General features: G+C 42.5%; 1 protein-coding gene across 1 annotated transcript in view; it reads right to left on the minus strand.

Moving 5' to 3' along the window:
* The window catches only part of nav1b (neuron navigator 1b), a 100,038-nt gene that overhangs the window by 57,030 nt on the left and 25,217 nt on the right, over nucleotides 1–17,791 (minus strand). Inside the window, exons 2-5 of the mRNA XM_054785512.1 lie at nucleotides 16,826–17,186; nucleotides 12,423–12,538; nucleotides 2,263–2,924; nucleotides 2,097–2,185 (exon numbers count right to left, since the gene is read on the minus strand). Of these exons, the coding sequence (XP_054641487.1) occupies nucleotides 2,097–2,185; nucleotides 2,263–2,864 (691 nt within the window). The 5' untranslated portion in view covers nucleotides 2,865–2,924; nucleotides 12,423–12,538; nucleotides 16,826–17,186. The remainder of the gene's footprint in view (nucleotides 1–2,096; nucleotides 2,186–2,262; nucleotides 2,925–12,422; nucleotides 12,539–16,825; nucleotides 17,187–17,791) is intronic.

Raw genomic sequence — 17,791 nt, forward strand, 5'->3', positions numbered from 1 at the left:
GATGATACGACTACAAAGTCCATCGACCTGCGGCCTAGGGTGTCCTGGTGCCAAGTGCACTTGTGGACATCCTAATGGTCAAACGTGGTGTTTGTTATGAACAGACTGTGGTTCGCACAGAAGTCCAACAACATCACACCATACGGGTTCAGATCGGGGAGGCCGTTCCTCCCAATCACTCCCGTCCAGGTCACACTGTCATTGCCCACATGGGCATTGCAGTCTCCCAGTAAAACGACGGAGTCACCAGCTGGGGTGCTCTCCAGCACTCCTCTGATGGACTCCAAGAAGGCTGGGTACTCTGAACTGCCATTCGGCGCGTACGCACAAACGACAGTCAGGACCCTTTCCCAGCCCGAAGGCGTAGGGAAATGACCCTCTCGTTAGCCGGGGATGACGCCAACACAGAGGCACAGAGCCGGGGGTCTATTAATGAGCCAACGCCAGCTCACCGCCTCTCCCCTGAAGCAACTCCATAGTAGAACAAGCCCCTCTCGAGGAGTTTGGTTCCAGAACCCAAACTGTGGGTCGAGGTGAGTCCAACTATATCTCGTTGGAAAGTCTCAACCTGTCCCACAAGTTCAGGCTCCTTCCCCACCAGAGAAGTGACATTCCATGTGCCAAGAACCAGATTTGGCAGAAAAGACCAGGAAAAGGAAAAGACCGCCCTCGACTGCCACCCAAAGCACAATGCACCGGACCCGTATGCTTGCCCCCGCAGGTGGTGCGTCTACGGGGGGGAGACCCCGTGTGGCTTGTTCGGGCTGGGCCCGGCGAGGCCCCACGGGTGAAGGCTCGACCACCAGGCCTGGCTTCAGGATGAGGCCCCATATCCCACGTCCAGGCGAGGTGCGGTCCCTCCTCTTGTCGGTTGAACAGTTAAACTGAATGCAACCATTATTTACATGCGTTATTTTTTAATAGCTGTAGTCTGGCGACAGCCCACAAAGATACATGCTGTTACTATATCGCCCAAAATCCAATTCAAGCGTCCTTTCGGTCTGCCTGATTACAAAAACAAGAAAGCCCATACATGAAAATGATGTGAAAGCTGATCTGCTCATTAAAGCACTCAACTCCGTGTCTGTCCAGCCTCCTCTCAGAAGCACTAAAAGGTCTGGTCTGGCATCTCCCAAAGGACTTTCTCCATCATTAGGCTAATTAAGAAGCCTATCTGTTGGGTTTTGCAATGTCTGAAGCCATTCTGTAATATCTCTTCATATTCGTGAAATTACAGTTTGTTTGGGAGCACTGTAATTTTACATCACAGCTTATCACAGCAATCCCTAAATACCATGCAACCATTCCCCCTAGGAGCTGACAATTACCTTCATATGTCTAAATGTCGACCTTTGATTCCCCTGTTCCGAGCATGCCGATACTCAAGTTTCTCAACATAAAATATGCAGAGGCCGGGAAATACAGTGTACACATTGATGGCTGTGTGTTATTCTCACTGGCAAAAAAATTCAAGTTTATTTTGACATATTTGCAGCACAAAAAAGGACTTAAAACTACATCTCAGAGGCCCTCAAGAGACAAGGAACTATGCAGCGTTGACAGATGAGTGAGTGGAGAGAAGCGTTCAGTGTGTGTTAGTACTCGGGGAAATGGTGATGCACATAACAGGTGGAGGCCCTGCACAGTAGCATGAAGCTTTTATTATGGGCTGCCAGTTGTTCTCCCACAACAGCCCAGTGACAAAACACAGCATCATGTGACTTTTTAACGCAGCTGGAAAGTAGTGTAAGAAACCCGTTGAACTTGTTCTGGAAAAACCTTTCTTCAATATTATATGTTGTTGTGACAAAACGCCACAAGAGGGAGACAAATTTAAATGCTAGGGAATAATTTTTTGTTGGTAGTTTGGGGTTAATGTGTCACTATTCAGGCATTGATTAAAAAAATTAACAATTATTTATCTCAATGTTAATTTCAGCAATGCCTTTGAAACTTTGGCTTTTATAAATACTGTGGAAAACAGAGCATCAAATCATAGGTTTTTACCCTCTTATCACACACTTGGCCTACTACTGAGTATTCCAACTTGTCCAAAAAACACCATAATGTTTTATAATGTATGTTTGAGGACTCACCGAGATCATCACAGCAGACCTCCATGGAATCAGAGGAACAGTCACTCAGGTCCTCCAGCGTGGCCTCTTGGTCCTCCTGAGCCTTATACCTAAAATAAATAAATAACAAATAAAGAAAAATATGATAAACCACAGGTCAAAACAACTGACCTGAACCATTCCTCACCTGAACCTGAAGGGAGCAACAGCTGCCATGGTTACTCTTCCTGGCTCACTAATCTTTATTCTGGAAGCACTGTGGTCCTGATTGGAGATGATCCTCACCTCTGGTGGGAAGCCCCTGATTCCATCCAAAGACACCACATTTCTGTTGCGCCCTTTAGTATAAAGATGTCCTCTCCCAGACTGTTGCCGGGACAAGACTGCTTTTTCTGCGCTGTCGGCATTGTCAACGTTCCTCTGACGATATTTCCCAAAGGTCCAATTCTTGTTGGTGTTTCTTCTTAGCTGAAGATCTCGAAGGGCCCGTTGGGTCAGAGTGCCTGTGTGGAGGTCCAACGTGTCTTTGGAGCGGGGAGTTTCTCTCTTTGGAATACGAGGACTGTTGTACGCTGAGCTAGTTCCATCAGTCCGTTCCATCACTGCCGGGCTCCTTTGGGAATATAGGCTAGAACTTTGGTGTACAAGGTTTTTCAGAGCTGGACCTCTCAGAAGCAACTCTGTGGTACCTGATGACCCAGAGGATGAGGAACAGGAAGGAAGTCGTCTTGTGGGATTTGGGAGGTCGTTGTATTGCCGTTTGGGGTCCATTTTGGAGAGCGGCATCATGCTTTGGTGGAGATGCTGACTATAAGCAACCACTTTGACAAGCCACGCATCATCGCTTGACTGCAGAGACAAAATACCATGGATATATAGTATTAACACATAATTAGCTTTATATAGTATGTCTGTGTAGATTCTCACTCATTCTCAACTGGAGTCTTGTTTGTTGAAGACGTTTCACCTTATGTCTAAAGGGCTTCTTCAGTTCTAAAATTTTAGGTGGAGAATATTCCCATTTATGTCACAATAGGATGGTTGCTGTTATTGTGGCCAAGGGTGGCTGGTGAACGACCATCCTGCATAAAAATAAGTCGCTACTCTGCCTGGTGGAAAACAACTCGTTAGTGGCCACTCTTCCCATTGAATGAGACAATCTTTGAGGGAGAAATGTTAGGACATTGTTGTCAGCAGACGATAGATGATGGCGCAAACCTCCTCCTCCATTTAGGGAGGGCCTTTGTAGTTTGATATAGAGGTGTGAAAGAAGCCATCTGTCATGTCAAATCGCTCTATTAGATTAATCTGCCAGTTTTGTGATTTATATGACAAATGTAGGGCAGCTCTTAAACTTTTATAAATAAATCTTGTACTGTTTGGGGTGGCTCCAGTAATAATGTAAAATACTGGGACAAAAATACTAATGTGAGATCAAAAGGACAGTAATAATACAGTAATAATATAGAGTGAGGGTTTGCTCATTAATGGCAGCTGTGCATAGCAGGGTGTCTGAGCCACAGGCTGAAGGCTTCTGACCGCAGACATGCTGACTGAAGGGGACAAAAAAAAGACGGGGGATGGTGGGGAAGTGGAAATGATGGTTTTGAGTCGTCTTGATGTCTGCAAGCCAGACTGTCCCCAGCTCATTTTGTGATCAGAAAAGCTGACGAAATTTAAATAAATCTGAGTGACAATACTTTTACAACAGGAGGGTGTGAAATATGCTGCAAGACTTGTGACAGACTGACACCACTTGGCTCACACAGCAAGAGGACGGCCCCGTTCAGGCCGTGCCAACACAGCAGCCTGCCACTCTTCAAAGACATAAAGTTACCCCCCCACTCCCACCCTATGAGCTCTATAAGTACTGATGACCAATACTGGACTATTTTCCAGTAACATGAGCCACATTGTTTCTGCAAACGATCCGTCTAACCATTCAATAAAACATAAATGCTTTAGGACTGTGAGAAGAACACCAAGTACTTTGAGAAAATCCACACAAGTGTAAGAAATGTTAAATAAAGAGAGCTCTCCATGAATGAAAACAACATTAATAGTGCTAATAAGGAGACAAAGCATGCAGACACACATAACACACTCTCTCCAGAGAAATAAGCAACGCCTATTGTTATGACAGCTTACAGTAATACAATTTAGACCTACTTGCTGCAGATGCAGCAGATGGCACTGTGGTGACAATTGTCCCTTGCCACACTTCAAATTTTGCGGTTTCAAGAAAATATCTTAATAAATCATGCTGTTTTCTGGTTGAATACTGCCTATTAGTCAAAACATACGCATATTTACAGGAAAACTGCTAATTTAAAAAATGATTTTGCCCATCATCCACAATCCTTATGTGTGACACGAACACATATGTCTTTCACGCAGCTATGAATGCACGTAATGGGAAACACTTATTCTGCCTATAAATATAAAGCCTTCTGAAAAAAAATCCAACAATCTCCAACGCCACTCCATTTACATATAATGTGATATGCATATTAAGTAAGCTACAGCGACATTGTTATTGTTATTATTTTTAACATTGTTTTTGGCGTAGTGAGTGCCCTGCGTTTGGCTGGCGACCAGTCCAGGGTGTACCCGGCCTCTCGCCCAAAGTCAGCTGGGATAGGCTCCAGCATACCTTTGGAGGTGTTTTAATAGTGGTCTTTGTAGGCGTGTCCCATTACGTGCAGAAGTGAGCTCTTTTAATCTGTTTTATATCTTTAGAACACACAGAAAAAAGAAAGACATGTGTTCATGTCTCACATAAGTATTGTGGATGATGGGCAAAATTCCCCCAAAAAGTGCAATTTTCCTTTAAGGAAATGTTATGTATTTTTGCCTAAATTAAGCATTTTCAAGCATAAAAATGGCTACATTCGCTGAAGTACAAATATAAGACAAACAAAAGACGCATTCAAAGTTGTACATGATATGTAATATTCTACTTTGGTCACTAAGTGTCAATAATGTTACTGTAATGTTCGGTGAGACACACATGAAACAGACTTGATCGCTCGAACAACAGGCTTTTAATGCAGGGTTGAATTATCTCACAACAGGCACAATAACCCCTATTAAAAATTCCTAATGAAAACACTGGTTATTGTTGCAGTCGTAACTCATGCCAAGCTAAAATTCAACTCTGAAACTCCGCCATCACTTCCTGTCCGCCCTCTCCTCGCTCTGGTACACATTTATAGCAACACACACAAGCACGAGTCTTATTTATGTCTTAATGGTGGTGACTATAGTGGTGTTATTTTATGTCTAGAGGACTAAACCATATTAAGAAGGTCGTAAACAGGTTTTCTATGCTGTAACTACGAAAATATTACATTTATAAACAAGGAATCCTATTTCGCTGCAATTCACTTATCAGGGTCAGGTCTGGAAACAATTACCTGCGCAAAAAGGGGATTAGTGTAATAGTACAGTAGACTTTCTGTTCTTATCAACTCTCCGTGCTGTTTTTCTGTTTGCTGGTAAGGTTCTCTGCCCATGTTGCTATGGAAACATAGTGTGTGTTATAAGTGAGTGTGGCTTGTTTTGTTGTGTAGGAGCACAAAAAACTGCAACCCACTGATTGTGCCTCGAGACTAGGGGCAGCGCCAACATGTGACATGAGTAGGACAAATAATTCTGTTGATCCACTTGTGAAGCTTTACAAATGGAAAATTTGTTTTCTGCGCAGTTTTGTGCATCGCGGTTGGAAGATCATTTTTTTATTCTCTGGTCACGGGAAGGGGCTGGCGCATATATCCCAGTCGACTTGGACTGGTCTCCAGTCAATCACAAGGCGACTGTGGGAATTGATCCGCCGTCAGCTATGTGAACCACTACCACTGCCAATCGCTCTGGAAGAGAGTACTGTAGTTGTCCTGGCATGTATTCTAGCTAAGTGGTAAGCTAAGTGGCTCTCTAATTATTTACACATAAAGCAGGCACTGCTGGCCACGTATCGTGATCTCTCAGTGACATCACGTTTAGATGTTTCCCTGGCGACATCATGTTTGGGTCCACCTCTTCTGGGCTTATCTTAGTTGACAGATCAAACATGACCTTTGCAGCAGGCCAGCATTGAAGACTGCCCCACTGCTCGAAACCTATAATCAGCCACGCTGAAAAGACTTGCCACAGATTGCATTTACTCTGCATGAAAATAGTCAATTTCTAAATCTTATAAAGTATAAATGGCCAAACACAGCAGTCACACAATTGTATAATGTATTCTTCTTTTTGGAATTTTTTGTGGCCAACAACATGAAGTGAAGTGTCCTCTTATTAAATTTTGATGATTTCCTCCTCCTCCTCCTCCTGCTGCTGCTCCAGTTTAGCTGAGAGAAGAAGAGTTGAATGGGTGCATTGCTATATACACAATTCAATTTTCTCCAGACTTGATCCACTTTTTATATATAGCAGGCCACGTTGCTCATTTCCTTTCCCCGCTGGCCTAAAGCTTTGTATTAGAGGAAGTCTGCAATGCATGTGTTAGATCACACACACACACACACACACACACACACACGCACGCACGCACACACCAAAACCATTGTTGCAATACAAAAGAAACCACACAGAGTTCATAGAGATGACTAAGTTTCAACTCTTGACCTTGGAAGGCTTTTTATACCTACAATATCATTATCATAATTTGCTATTGAAATACCCAACTACATATGTTAAGATGTCACTATATTTCAATTATAACATGCCATAATCAATGCAATACCATACCATGTAATATAGAAGACAAAAACAGAATATTCATCAATGGTGTTCTCTACTCGAAGTTAAAAATGTACTTTTTAAGACCTACAGGCTCAACACTCCACTGTTACTCTGTCATAAATTATTTCCTTTGGCCTGATGCATAATCAAATAGTGTTCCCAAAAGGATCCAGAGGGAGTTTCAGCTGCACAGAATGTTGTTTTGTCATATTGCAAAGCAACCTGCAGATGTTGCTGTTATGCAAACAATGCAGCAATGCATTATAGACAGGTCATGTAACTGGGCTTTTATAGTATGTAAAATTTACAATACTGCAAACTACAAATACCTGACAGTGAAAATACAATAAAATACAAATAACTTCCCTGTGAACAAGACTCTATTTCTATTGTCCAAATGTAGCCAGGTGTTAAAGATGGTCCCCAGATGTTTCACTCCATCCAAACATCACCGAGGATGAGTGCTGTCAACGGCATGACTTCAGTGATATGTGTGAAAAGACAGCCCAGTCCCATTGTGTCCCTGCCAAGTGTTGTGTTACTGCTCACGACACTCTGCTCTGACATAAAAACGTAATTTATGTACTCCCACACACATCACGAAACAAGTGGAAAAACATATTCATGGTGACAAAGTGATTCAAAGTACATAAAACTCTGGGGAGTAAAGTTAAAGGAAAACTGGACTTTTTTTGGAATTTTGCCCATCATCCAGAATCCTTATGCGAGACATGAACACTTATGTCTTTCTATTTTCTGTGCGTTCTAACGATATAAAAACAATATAAAAACAGATAAAGAAACAGTTCGAGCTGTCTGTTTTACTGCACGTAATGGGTCCACCTATGTCGCCTACAAAGGCTGCTATTAAAACACCTTTAAAAACCTCCAACAACGTTTTATGGTTTTATATACATGCTGCGACCATGTAGTAACAGGTACATTCATGATAACATGTGATACTTACAGTATTTTGCGTATTTTGTTCATTACCAGAACTTCCTTCCTCGACGCATTGATTTCACATCCACCTAGCGTTAACTTAAACTCAAAAATAAAAACAACAGCACTGGCGGCATATTAAATATGTAGCCTTACCTTTTGGTAGTGGTCTCAGGCGGTGTGAGCGAGTCAGTGGCTCGTCGCTAGCCGGCTAATACCTACTCGGTGTGGTATGGCTAAGTGTCAATGCGCCAGTAACGTAGTTTGAACGGCATAACAATGTGAATAATATTACTAACAATGTCACTGTATATTGGTGAACATGTCACATTATGGAGCATTGTGACTTTATAGACGGAATAAGTAAGTCCCATGAGTGCAGTAATGAGCTGTCTCTTCTATCTGTTTTTATATCTCTAGAAAGCACAGAAAAGAGAAAGACATACAGTATGTGTTCATGTCTCACATAAGGATTGTGGATGATGGGCAAAATTCCAAAAGAAGTGCAGTTTTCCTTTAAGTTGCAGGTTTCTGGGTATGTACAAGCACCTTCTTTTACAATACATCTTTTTTTGGCAGAGTCCCCTGTCAGAAGGCGTTTCAACTCCCACCTCCGGGAGAGCTTTGACCATGCTCCAAGGGAGACGGCGGACATTGAGTCCGAGTGGGCCATATTCCGTGCCTCCATTGTCGAGGCGGCTGATCAGAGCCGTCGCCATAAGGTGGTCTGTGCCTGTCGTGGCAGCAATCCCAAAACCCTCACCAGCTGTGAGAGATACCATTAAACTGAAGAAAGAGTCCTATCGGGCCTTTCAGGCCCTTTCAGGCAGCTGACAGGTCTACAGCGACTTGGCAAAAACTCGGACATGGGAGGACTGCAGAGAAGCCATGGAGAACGACTTCTGGACGGCTTAAAGGAGATTCTGGTCCGCCATCTCGAGAGGGGGAAGCAGTGCACAGTCAACACCGTATATGGTAGGGATGGTGTGCTGCTGACCTCAACTCAAGATGTTGTAGACCGGTGGAAGGAATACTTCCAAGACCTCCTCAATCCCACAGACATGTCTTCCAGTCAGGAAGCAGTGCCTGGGGACTCTAGGTTGGATTCTCCTATATCTGGGTCTGAGGTTGCTCAGGTGGTCAAATGGATGAGAACAGCCAAAAGTTCCTTAAGGCCCTGGATGCTGTGGGAGGGTCTTGGTTGACACAACTCTGCAGCATCGCATGGAGATTGGTGGTGGTGCCTCTGTATTGGCAGACCGGGGTGGTGGTCTCCTTTTTAAGAACGGGGACCGGAGGGTGTGTTCCTTCCTGGTAAGGTCTATTTTGGGGTTCTATAGAGGAGGATCTTCAATTCTCACTGGATCGTTTTTCAGCCGAGTGTGAAGCGGCTGGGATGAGAATCAGCACCTCCAAGTCTGAGTCCATGGTTCTTGCCCGGAAAAGGGTGCCATCTCCGGGTCAGGGATGGAGGAGTTTAAGTACCTTGGGATCTTGTTCACAAGTGAGGGAAGGATGGAACAGGCGGATTGGTGTGGCATCTGCAGTGATGCGGACTCTGCATCGGCCCGTTGTGGTGAAGGGGGAGCTGAGCCAAAAGGCAAAGCTCTCAATTTACCGGTTGATCTACGTTCCTACCCTCACCTATGGTTATGAGCTTTTGGTAGTGACCGAAATGAAAAGATTTGGGGTACAAGTGGCCGGAATGAGTTTTGTCCCATTTATTAAAAAGCCACCTAGGGTGCCTGGGTCTATGAGAAGCACTGTCATCAAGGAGAGACTCGGAGTCGCTGCTCCTCCGCACTGAGAGGAGCCAGGTGAGGTGGATCGGGCATCTGGACAGGATGCCTCCCAGACGCCTCCCTGGGGGTGTTATCAGGACACGCCTGATAGGAGGCCTCGGAGAAGACCCAGGACAAGGAGAGACTATGTCTCTCAGCTGGCCTGGAACGTCTCAGGACTGCCGGGAGGAGCTGGACGAAGTAGCCGGGGAGAGGGAAGTCTGAGTTTCCCTGCTTAGGCTGCTGCCCCCGCGACCCGACCTCAGATAAGTGGAAGAAGATGGATGGATGGATCTTTTTTTTTTTTTTTTTTACAATAATAGCATGTCAACATTCTTCCTAGTTTCACACACAAGTAGACACCCAACTCACTAGATGAGGCGATTGGGTCCACGTGAACGAGACAAGACAATGTTTTAACATTAATTTTAAGAAAAGTACAATTAAAAATATGACTGGACAAACAAACATTTTTATTTAACTGAGTCATAAAACAATGCAGGTGCATTTAAAAATGTTTATTGTACCAGATGTCCCTCTCTAAATCGTGGTTTGAATATTGCTCCCTCACTATATCAGTTTTTCAAAAAATAATTAATAAATGATAGCCATTTCGATGTTGACTATGGCCTATTATTAGTCAAAATATACTGAAAGACAAGTTATATGTAGTATTCTGGCCACTAGGCTTTCACTTATCACAGTCAGGTTTGGAACCAATTAACTGCAATAAACAAGGGAATTGGCATTTGTGACATTTGTTGTCTCATAGGCGGTTCGTATTATCTAATGTTTGCAGCAGTCCTTGACATGCTGGCTTTTCAGCTGTATTTCTTTTGCGATGACTTTCTTTGAGCCCACTCCATTTTGCGCTGTTCTGTTTGTATTTACTTTCCCGGCCAAACATCTCAATGAGTGCTGACTGTCAAAACAAAGGCTCTGCATCTCAATGTGTTGTTGTTTAATTCAGATGGATATGTTTGAGGTGGTAAGTTAATTTTGTTTCTCTTTATGTTGCTAGTACCACTTTTGAATACATTTGGAACACTGGCTCGTTCGCGTTGATGGGCTCACCTTGCTTATCATTAATATTCCCACACGGGGGCTATGTCATTTGGCTTTGCGAGCATCTTTTTCCCTCCTAATTTCTACTACGTTATTTTGCATTGCTCCTCACGAGGCTCCACTCTTCTGCTGCGTGTATGCTAGTGGCGCGCCTCCCCCACAGATACAAACCGACTGTATGACTGACAAGAGGTCTCACTCTGTTCGCGGTGTTGAACCAATGCAAAAATAAACCCACTTCCTGCCCCTCTGTTTGGAGGCAAGAGACTAATAAAACAGACATGCATACCCATGTCAACATATGGAGGCCGGCAAAATTATCGAGTTCATTTTTATTTATCGGGTGATTAATTAATTTTTTTATTATCGCGAGGCAGTTTTTTTCTGAACGGGAAATCTCGTCACATTTTAATTTCACAAGGTCTCGTGACATGAGATGTCGTGACACCCCTACACACAAGTGTTAATTCTCTCTACAGCAGGGGTCACCAACGTGGTGCCCGCGGGCACCAGGTAGCCCCCCACGACCACATGAGGTGCCCGCAAGCCTGCTTTTCATTCAGGTTTTCAGTTAATAATGAAAGAACAGTAGAAAGAAATGCATTCTGAAATACAAAATGTGAGTTGTGGACACCAGCATTTTGTTAATGTTCTGGTAAAACAAGCATATTCGCTTTGTTTGGGTTTAAAATAAGCTCTGAAAATAAATGTTACAAAAATGAGTAGCTCTTGGCCATTTTCATTTTGTAAAAGTAGCTCTCACAAGGAAAAACGTTGGTGACCCCTGCTCTACAGGTATCAGTTAGTAGCCCAACTAGTAGAAGAGTGCCAAAAAGTTATTCAGATTAGTTATTTTGGTACATTTCACTGAAACACAATGAAAATGTAATAAAAGCTCTACTGCTAAGGGCCCGTGCTAAAACAATGAAAGATGCTACATTGAATACCTAAAAGCTGCAGTCCCATCAATCGGTAGAGTTTGGTACTGTTTGCCACAGTACAGTATGGAATCGTAAACCCTGGGATGACCATAGCTGCATCAGGTTTGTAAATAGATAGCGACCACACAGCAGCCTGTAACTCATCAATGAAGTAATCAAAGACGATTAACGCGACACAATAAAAAAAGATAATGCTCCGCATTGTGTAAATACGAACAACATGGACGGGTTGCATAATCAATGCGATTGTTCCTCTTGATGGTTATTAACGCTAACAGCCACCTTGTGTAACTCAAAAAAGTGTTGGCATGTGCTGAAGCATGGTTCAGAGCCGTGTCTTGTGAGTGCCAGCTAGTGGAGGATAGAGGGTGCCACAGCACTGTACAATAGAATTACAACAGGCCCAGTGTTGTCACACCAAAAACGGGAACTGAACCATGCTTAGTGGAAATGGGTCTGCGCTGACTAAAAATATCGTTGGCTGCATTTTGAGAACACTCACGCCCGCCGTCATTAAAAAAACAGTTGTGTCCCTCCTTTGTGAAGACACCAGTGCATGACTGATCCCCGTCTAGAACACAGCAGTGCAAACTATTGCGGTAAAAAGGGTCTGGAGCTCACACTGCTATGAGTCAGCAGACATCCCTGACAATTAGTGAATACATGCATTCCACTGTGGGAAGCACAATAAAAGTGCATCACAGGACACGCAGCAGGAATGAGCTCCCCCCCTGCATCCAATTATACACACTTGGTTGAAATAAAACCACTTAGTTATACAGATGTGAGTCAGGAATATATCAGAAAGGGTGAATTAAAAACATTTTAGAGAAGTTGCAGGACATCAAAGGTAAAGTCTGCTATTAAAAACTTACCCTGGAAGATGTTAAGAGCGGAGGTGCTTGTTAAGCATCATCCTGCATCATCAGTCCATGATTCAGGACAGTGTTCCAGTGTGCCTCCCAGCTAGACGGGACAGCCTTCAGCAGCCCTGTGAAGCATACCAGCCTGTGTCAAAGAGGGGTGGAGTGCTCCCCTCCCTGCTTGCATAACAGCATTCTAGTCTCATCCTCCGACACGGTCAGTACACCCTAACTGCCAGCCTCATCTCTCTCTAAGAGCTAAAACTGGAGCCTACACCTGATGAAAGGTTTTAGCTGCCGTAGTTCTCACATGGTCCATCTGTCACACTGCAGCTCTCCTTTGCCAGGACTGATTTGAATTATCACGGCATGTTTGCAGAGCTTGGGCTCCCTCAGCACCACACTCGCTGGGAACATGGTGAAAAAAACAAAACACAAACATAAACTTACTGGCTGCATTAAGGAGATAGATTGCAGTTGGGTAGATTGCAATATGTACAGTCATCCCTCACCACCTCGGGGCTTCACTCCAAAATACATCAATTAATACATTTTTGTGATAATACATCTTAATATTAGTTTAAAAAATGGATATTGGAGCAAATTACAAGTATTTTTATTTTGCCGTAATTAAGCATTTTCAAGCATAAAAATGGTTAAATGAACGAAAATACAAATATAAAGCAGATAAGGAAATCTAAGAAGACGCATTCAAAGACGCTGTGAATGATACATAGTGGGGATGCTCCGATCAGGGTTTTAATGCTTCTGATTTTGATACCAATCATCCAGGACTGAAATCCGCCGATACCGATGACATGGATTAATCATACATTTTTCATTTTATTTATAATGAGTGCTATTGGCCAGGGATGCCGTATAAAGGAGAAAAGTCAGGACAATTCCAAGGTCCCTTGACTGCCAGGGGGCCCAAAAAATATTTAATTACTACTCAAATTAGTAATTAAGTAATGGACCCAGAATTCCTGCTACTGGCTATATGATACGAAAAAAAGAACCATAAAATAACCTTGATTTAGACTTATTAGATGTATTTTACATACTTTTTGAAGACAACTCGTGAAAGTTCCAGAAGATGAGACACCTTCTTTAAGGAGACTTTGGCGAACCCGGTGTCTTCCACCGTTGAGAAAGGCTGCTTCAATTATTTTTTGGGGTTATTAGCTCAGCCGTGTGACTGTCACACACATACGGGTTAGTGTTAGCCACATGGCTGCGTTAGCTGCCGTTTGAATGGTGATCACACCGTGAGCCTCCAAAACTCACCATAGTCCGCCAAGTGTTGTTCTTCAAATGCCGTATTAAAGCTTTTTAAAGTGGAATGCGCAAGATCGTTTTTGTGGTATGTGTTAGCAGTTCGGTTCCACACGGCAGACATGATTGCTTTTGTTTTGAAGGAAAGTGGGAGAATGACACTGCCCAGCATGTTACTTAGGGCAAGACACTACACTACACGAATGCTAGCCACAGGTGATCGGCTTTTGTGATCGGCATTCAAAGGCATTTATCGGCATATTTTTTTTACAGAAATCGGCCGATACTAATCCTATCGGAGCAACGCTAACATATGATCAACGTGATCATTAGGTGTCAGTAATGTTCCTGTAATGTTATGAATGAAATGTAATGTAATAAAAATACGGGCTACTGCTGTGGCTGTAACCCACGCCAAGCTAGAACTCAACTCCGAACCCCTGACGTCACTTCCTGCCCACCTGCCACTCTGCTGTCCTAGCGCCTAACACATTTATAGCAACACACACGAGCACAAGTCTTCTTTATGTCTTAAACAGTTTATTTTCTGTTATTATGTCCACTATGTTGGGTAATACAAGTGTAAAGGTGACTGTGGGGTGTTATTTCATATCTAGAGGGCTATAATATTAAAAACCTTACATAGAAGGCCATAAACAGGTTTCCTATGCCCTAACTACAAAAATATTTCATTTATACATAAGGAATCCTACTTAGTGGAAATTCAGTTATCACAGTCAGGTCTGGAACCAGTTAGCCGCGATAAACAAGGGATTACTGCATTACCAAATGGCACATCTACAGTAATGGGTTTGGTGGTCAGACAACTCAGAATTCAGAACTCAAAAAACTCGACTCAAAAATTGGAAAAAAATCCAAAACTCAGCATCCATGAGAATTTAGGATCAACTCCATCTGTGTGTTTTGCTTTTTCTTTGGCTACATCAAAAGGCTACCAGCAATGGCAATAAAAGAAAAGAGGGCTAACAACCATAGAACCAGGAATAGAGCTCGAAAAGACTGTTGACAGTTTCATTTCAGCTGACCTGATAAGGGAACCTGATTTTTATGGGGCTTTTTTGGAACCTATACATGTGTGACGGTGGTCACCTGCGCAATCTGGCCCTGCACCCCCGGGGCTCAAACTCGGGTCCACAAAACCCCACGCTTCACTGTATCACCGTTTTAAAAAAAATCAATTCATAATTCATGATGTTTCGTGGTTGAATACAGCCTATTATTAGCCCAAAAATATGGATATTTAAGCACATTTTAATTTTTTATAGCCAAAATTAATCATTTTCAAGCATAAAAATGGCACAAGGCATTCAGAAGACTTATTCAAAGACATGAGGCTATGTATTATTCTTCACTGGTCACTAGGTGTCAATAATCTTACTGTAATGTTCGGTAAGGCACACAAGCATCAGACAAGCACAACAACAATAACATAATAATACTAATACTGTGGCTACTGTGGTGGCCGTAGTCCACGCCAAGCTAAACCTAAACTCTGAACCCCCAAACCTCACGTCCTGTCCCCCAACCGTCCGAAACACATTTATTGCAACACACACACAAGCCTTATTTATGTCTTAAATGTCTTATTTTCTCTGGTTATATCTACTATATTGGGTAATACAAGTGTAAAGGTGATTAAATGGGTGTTATTTCATGTCTACAGGGTCTAATAATGTTAAAAAACTATTTTAGAAGGTTGTTAACAGATTTTCTATGCTCTACCTATGAAAATATTCCATTTCCAAATAATAAATCCTACATTGTGGAAATTCACTTATAACGGTCAGGTCTGGAAACCAGTTAGCCACAATAAACAAGGGATTACTGTATACAGAATTATAGACAATTGGAGGATGCCTTGTAGGATAAATAAAGGTGGTCGACAAGCATTCATTTCTAGTTCTTTTTCTGTTAAGACTTAAAATCTAAATTTAAAACATCTAATGAGGAAAACTATTTCCAAATCTAACAAAAATGGAGGTTAAGCATTGATAAACGACCATGCACGCCTCAGACATGTGGTGCATGACGACCAAATTTAGCATTGGCCATGAGCAACCCAACGCCAACAATGGTGTCAAGACTTGTGCCGCCTTTTGTCATATTCCGTCTTGCACATTAGAGCAAGTTGCCTTCCTTCTGGACAGTGCAGCAAATATAAATCTTCTGCTGGCTCGCTGTCAAGCAATAAGTGAGGATTACAGTGAAAGATATGCACAGACCGCAAAAGAGCTAGAAATGTCAAATTAAAGAGAACTGTCATTGTCACACACACGCAGATGCACACACACACACACGTGTTTGACCTTGACACATGCAACTCCTTATCTTCAATATGACATCCCTTGCACAGCCACAAGTTAATACGCTAAGATAAAGATTCACATAGCAGGTACAAGAAGATGACAAGTGATGGCAAAGTTCCTCTTCCAATTCTTCTGATCATTATCACCCTATTGTCAACCATGCATGTCACACCCCAGTGCTTGCACGTCCTACTTTAGCTAATGAGACGCACACACAAAAACACACACGCACACACGAGGCAGGGTGTGTCTCGCAACATTCAGCATATGACCTCTACTGACTCACACATACAACTGCATTTTAAAACCTGTCCAACAGAGACATCCTGTCAAAACCACCATGTGTTTATCCTTTTAAAAAATGCTTTGTTTCTAGGTTAGCACTTTAACAACAGCAACAAAACTCATAGGAAGCAAGCATTATTATTATATTGACTTAATCATAAGCAAATAAAGTTGAGAAAGATGGAATAATAAATGTGGTATTTAATGCAGCGGTATTATTCTCACAGAATAGTATTATATATTATACTGTATGTATACAGTACTGTGGTTCAGTAAAATAATTACTAGCAGTGATTAACCAGCAAACCTGCACATATAAATCCATGCCCTTGTAAACTGCAAAATACAATTACTTTGCCAAACAGCATGATATTTCGCTCTTAAGATGACTTGTGAGAATTTCCAAGCGGTCTGCTTGTATGTCCATCATTAAAGACAGCATTATGATTACTTGCACACCATTAGCATTACTTGTACATCCGAAACTGTGGTTACCTCATTTGACTAGTAGTCCCATCCTCAACTCACCTCTTCCTACACCTGGAAGTATCCTGGCTCCCATTCGAAGCAGGAGAGAAGCTGCTGAATCCTGCATCCCCGTCCGTCCCTGCTGCTTCTTATCACACTCAGCCTCCCATCTTCCTCCTATGGATTAATCCACTCTCGACTCTCCTCTCTCTTCTCTCTCTCGGTCATGATCACATGTGCACAGACGAGCCACGGCGGATGTCCACTCAGTCCACACAGCTCGAAACGAGGGGCGAGTGTTGTCCGAAAGGCTGGCTATAAATAGACTTGTCCAGTCCATCATTGTCTCTTTGCATGATGCTTGCAGTGAGCAGGGTGGAAGACACAACAGGAAGGCAGGCGGCATCACTCCTGGCATGATCTCGGGGAATAAAGCAGACACATATTGGATTTAACACGAAAAACAGTCATACACCATAAGAATAAAATATATTGGACTTTTGTTTCCATCAGTTTTCTCGACCTGTAGGCAGAATAGCCAGTTGTCCCAATACTTCTGCACACATAGTGTATATTTTTTAACATGCAGCTACAAGCATCATTGTTTTAAATGTCACAGTTCCTGCGGTTAAATGCCAATGATGCCCTGAACTTTGTACAAGAACGGGAGTGGTGCTGCCGCTTGGAAATATGACGCACATAAAAAATAAAATCTATTTTCCCCAACAGTGAAATATTGAAGAAAAATTCATTTCCCTCAGAAATTGCATACAAATACTCAGAAATGGTATTGCCAAAAAAATAGAACAAAAAGGCACAATGTAAAGAGAAAAAGCTTAAGTGTTGATACTAATAACTATTAATAAACACAAAGCTTTGTCTTTAAATATATATAAATCTTTTTACAAAATTTGGTGGAAAAAGTTTGGACGCCTCTGCTGTACAGGCAGTGTTTAAGTAACTTAAAGCTAATTTTAACATTCTTAACTGTCTTACAAGTGCAAAAAATGATAAATAACTTAAAAG

Source organism: Dunckerocampus dactyliophorus, chromosome 8 (assembly GCF_027744805.1).
Source record: "Dunckerocampus dactyliophorus isolate RoL2022-P2 chromosome 8, RoL_Ddac_1.1, whole genome shotgun sequence".
In the NCBI taxonomy this organism is placed as follows: Eukaryota; Metazoa; Chordata; class Actinopteri; order Syngnathiformes; family Syngnathidae; genus Dunckerocampus; species Dunckerocampus dactyliophorus.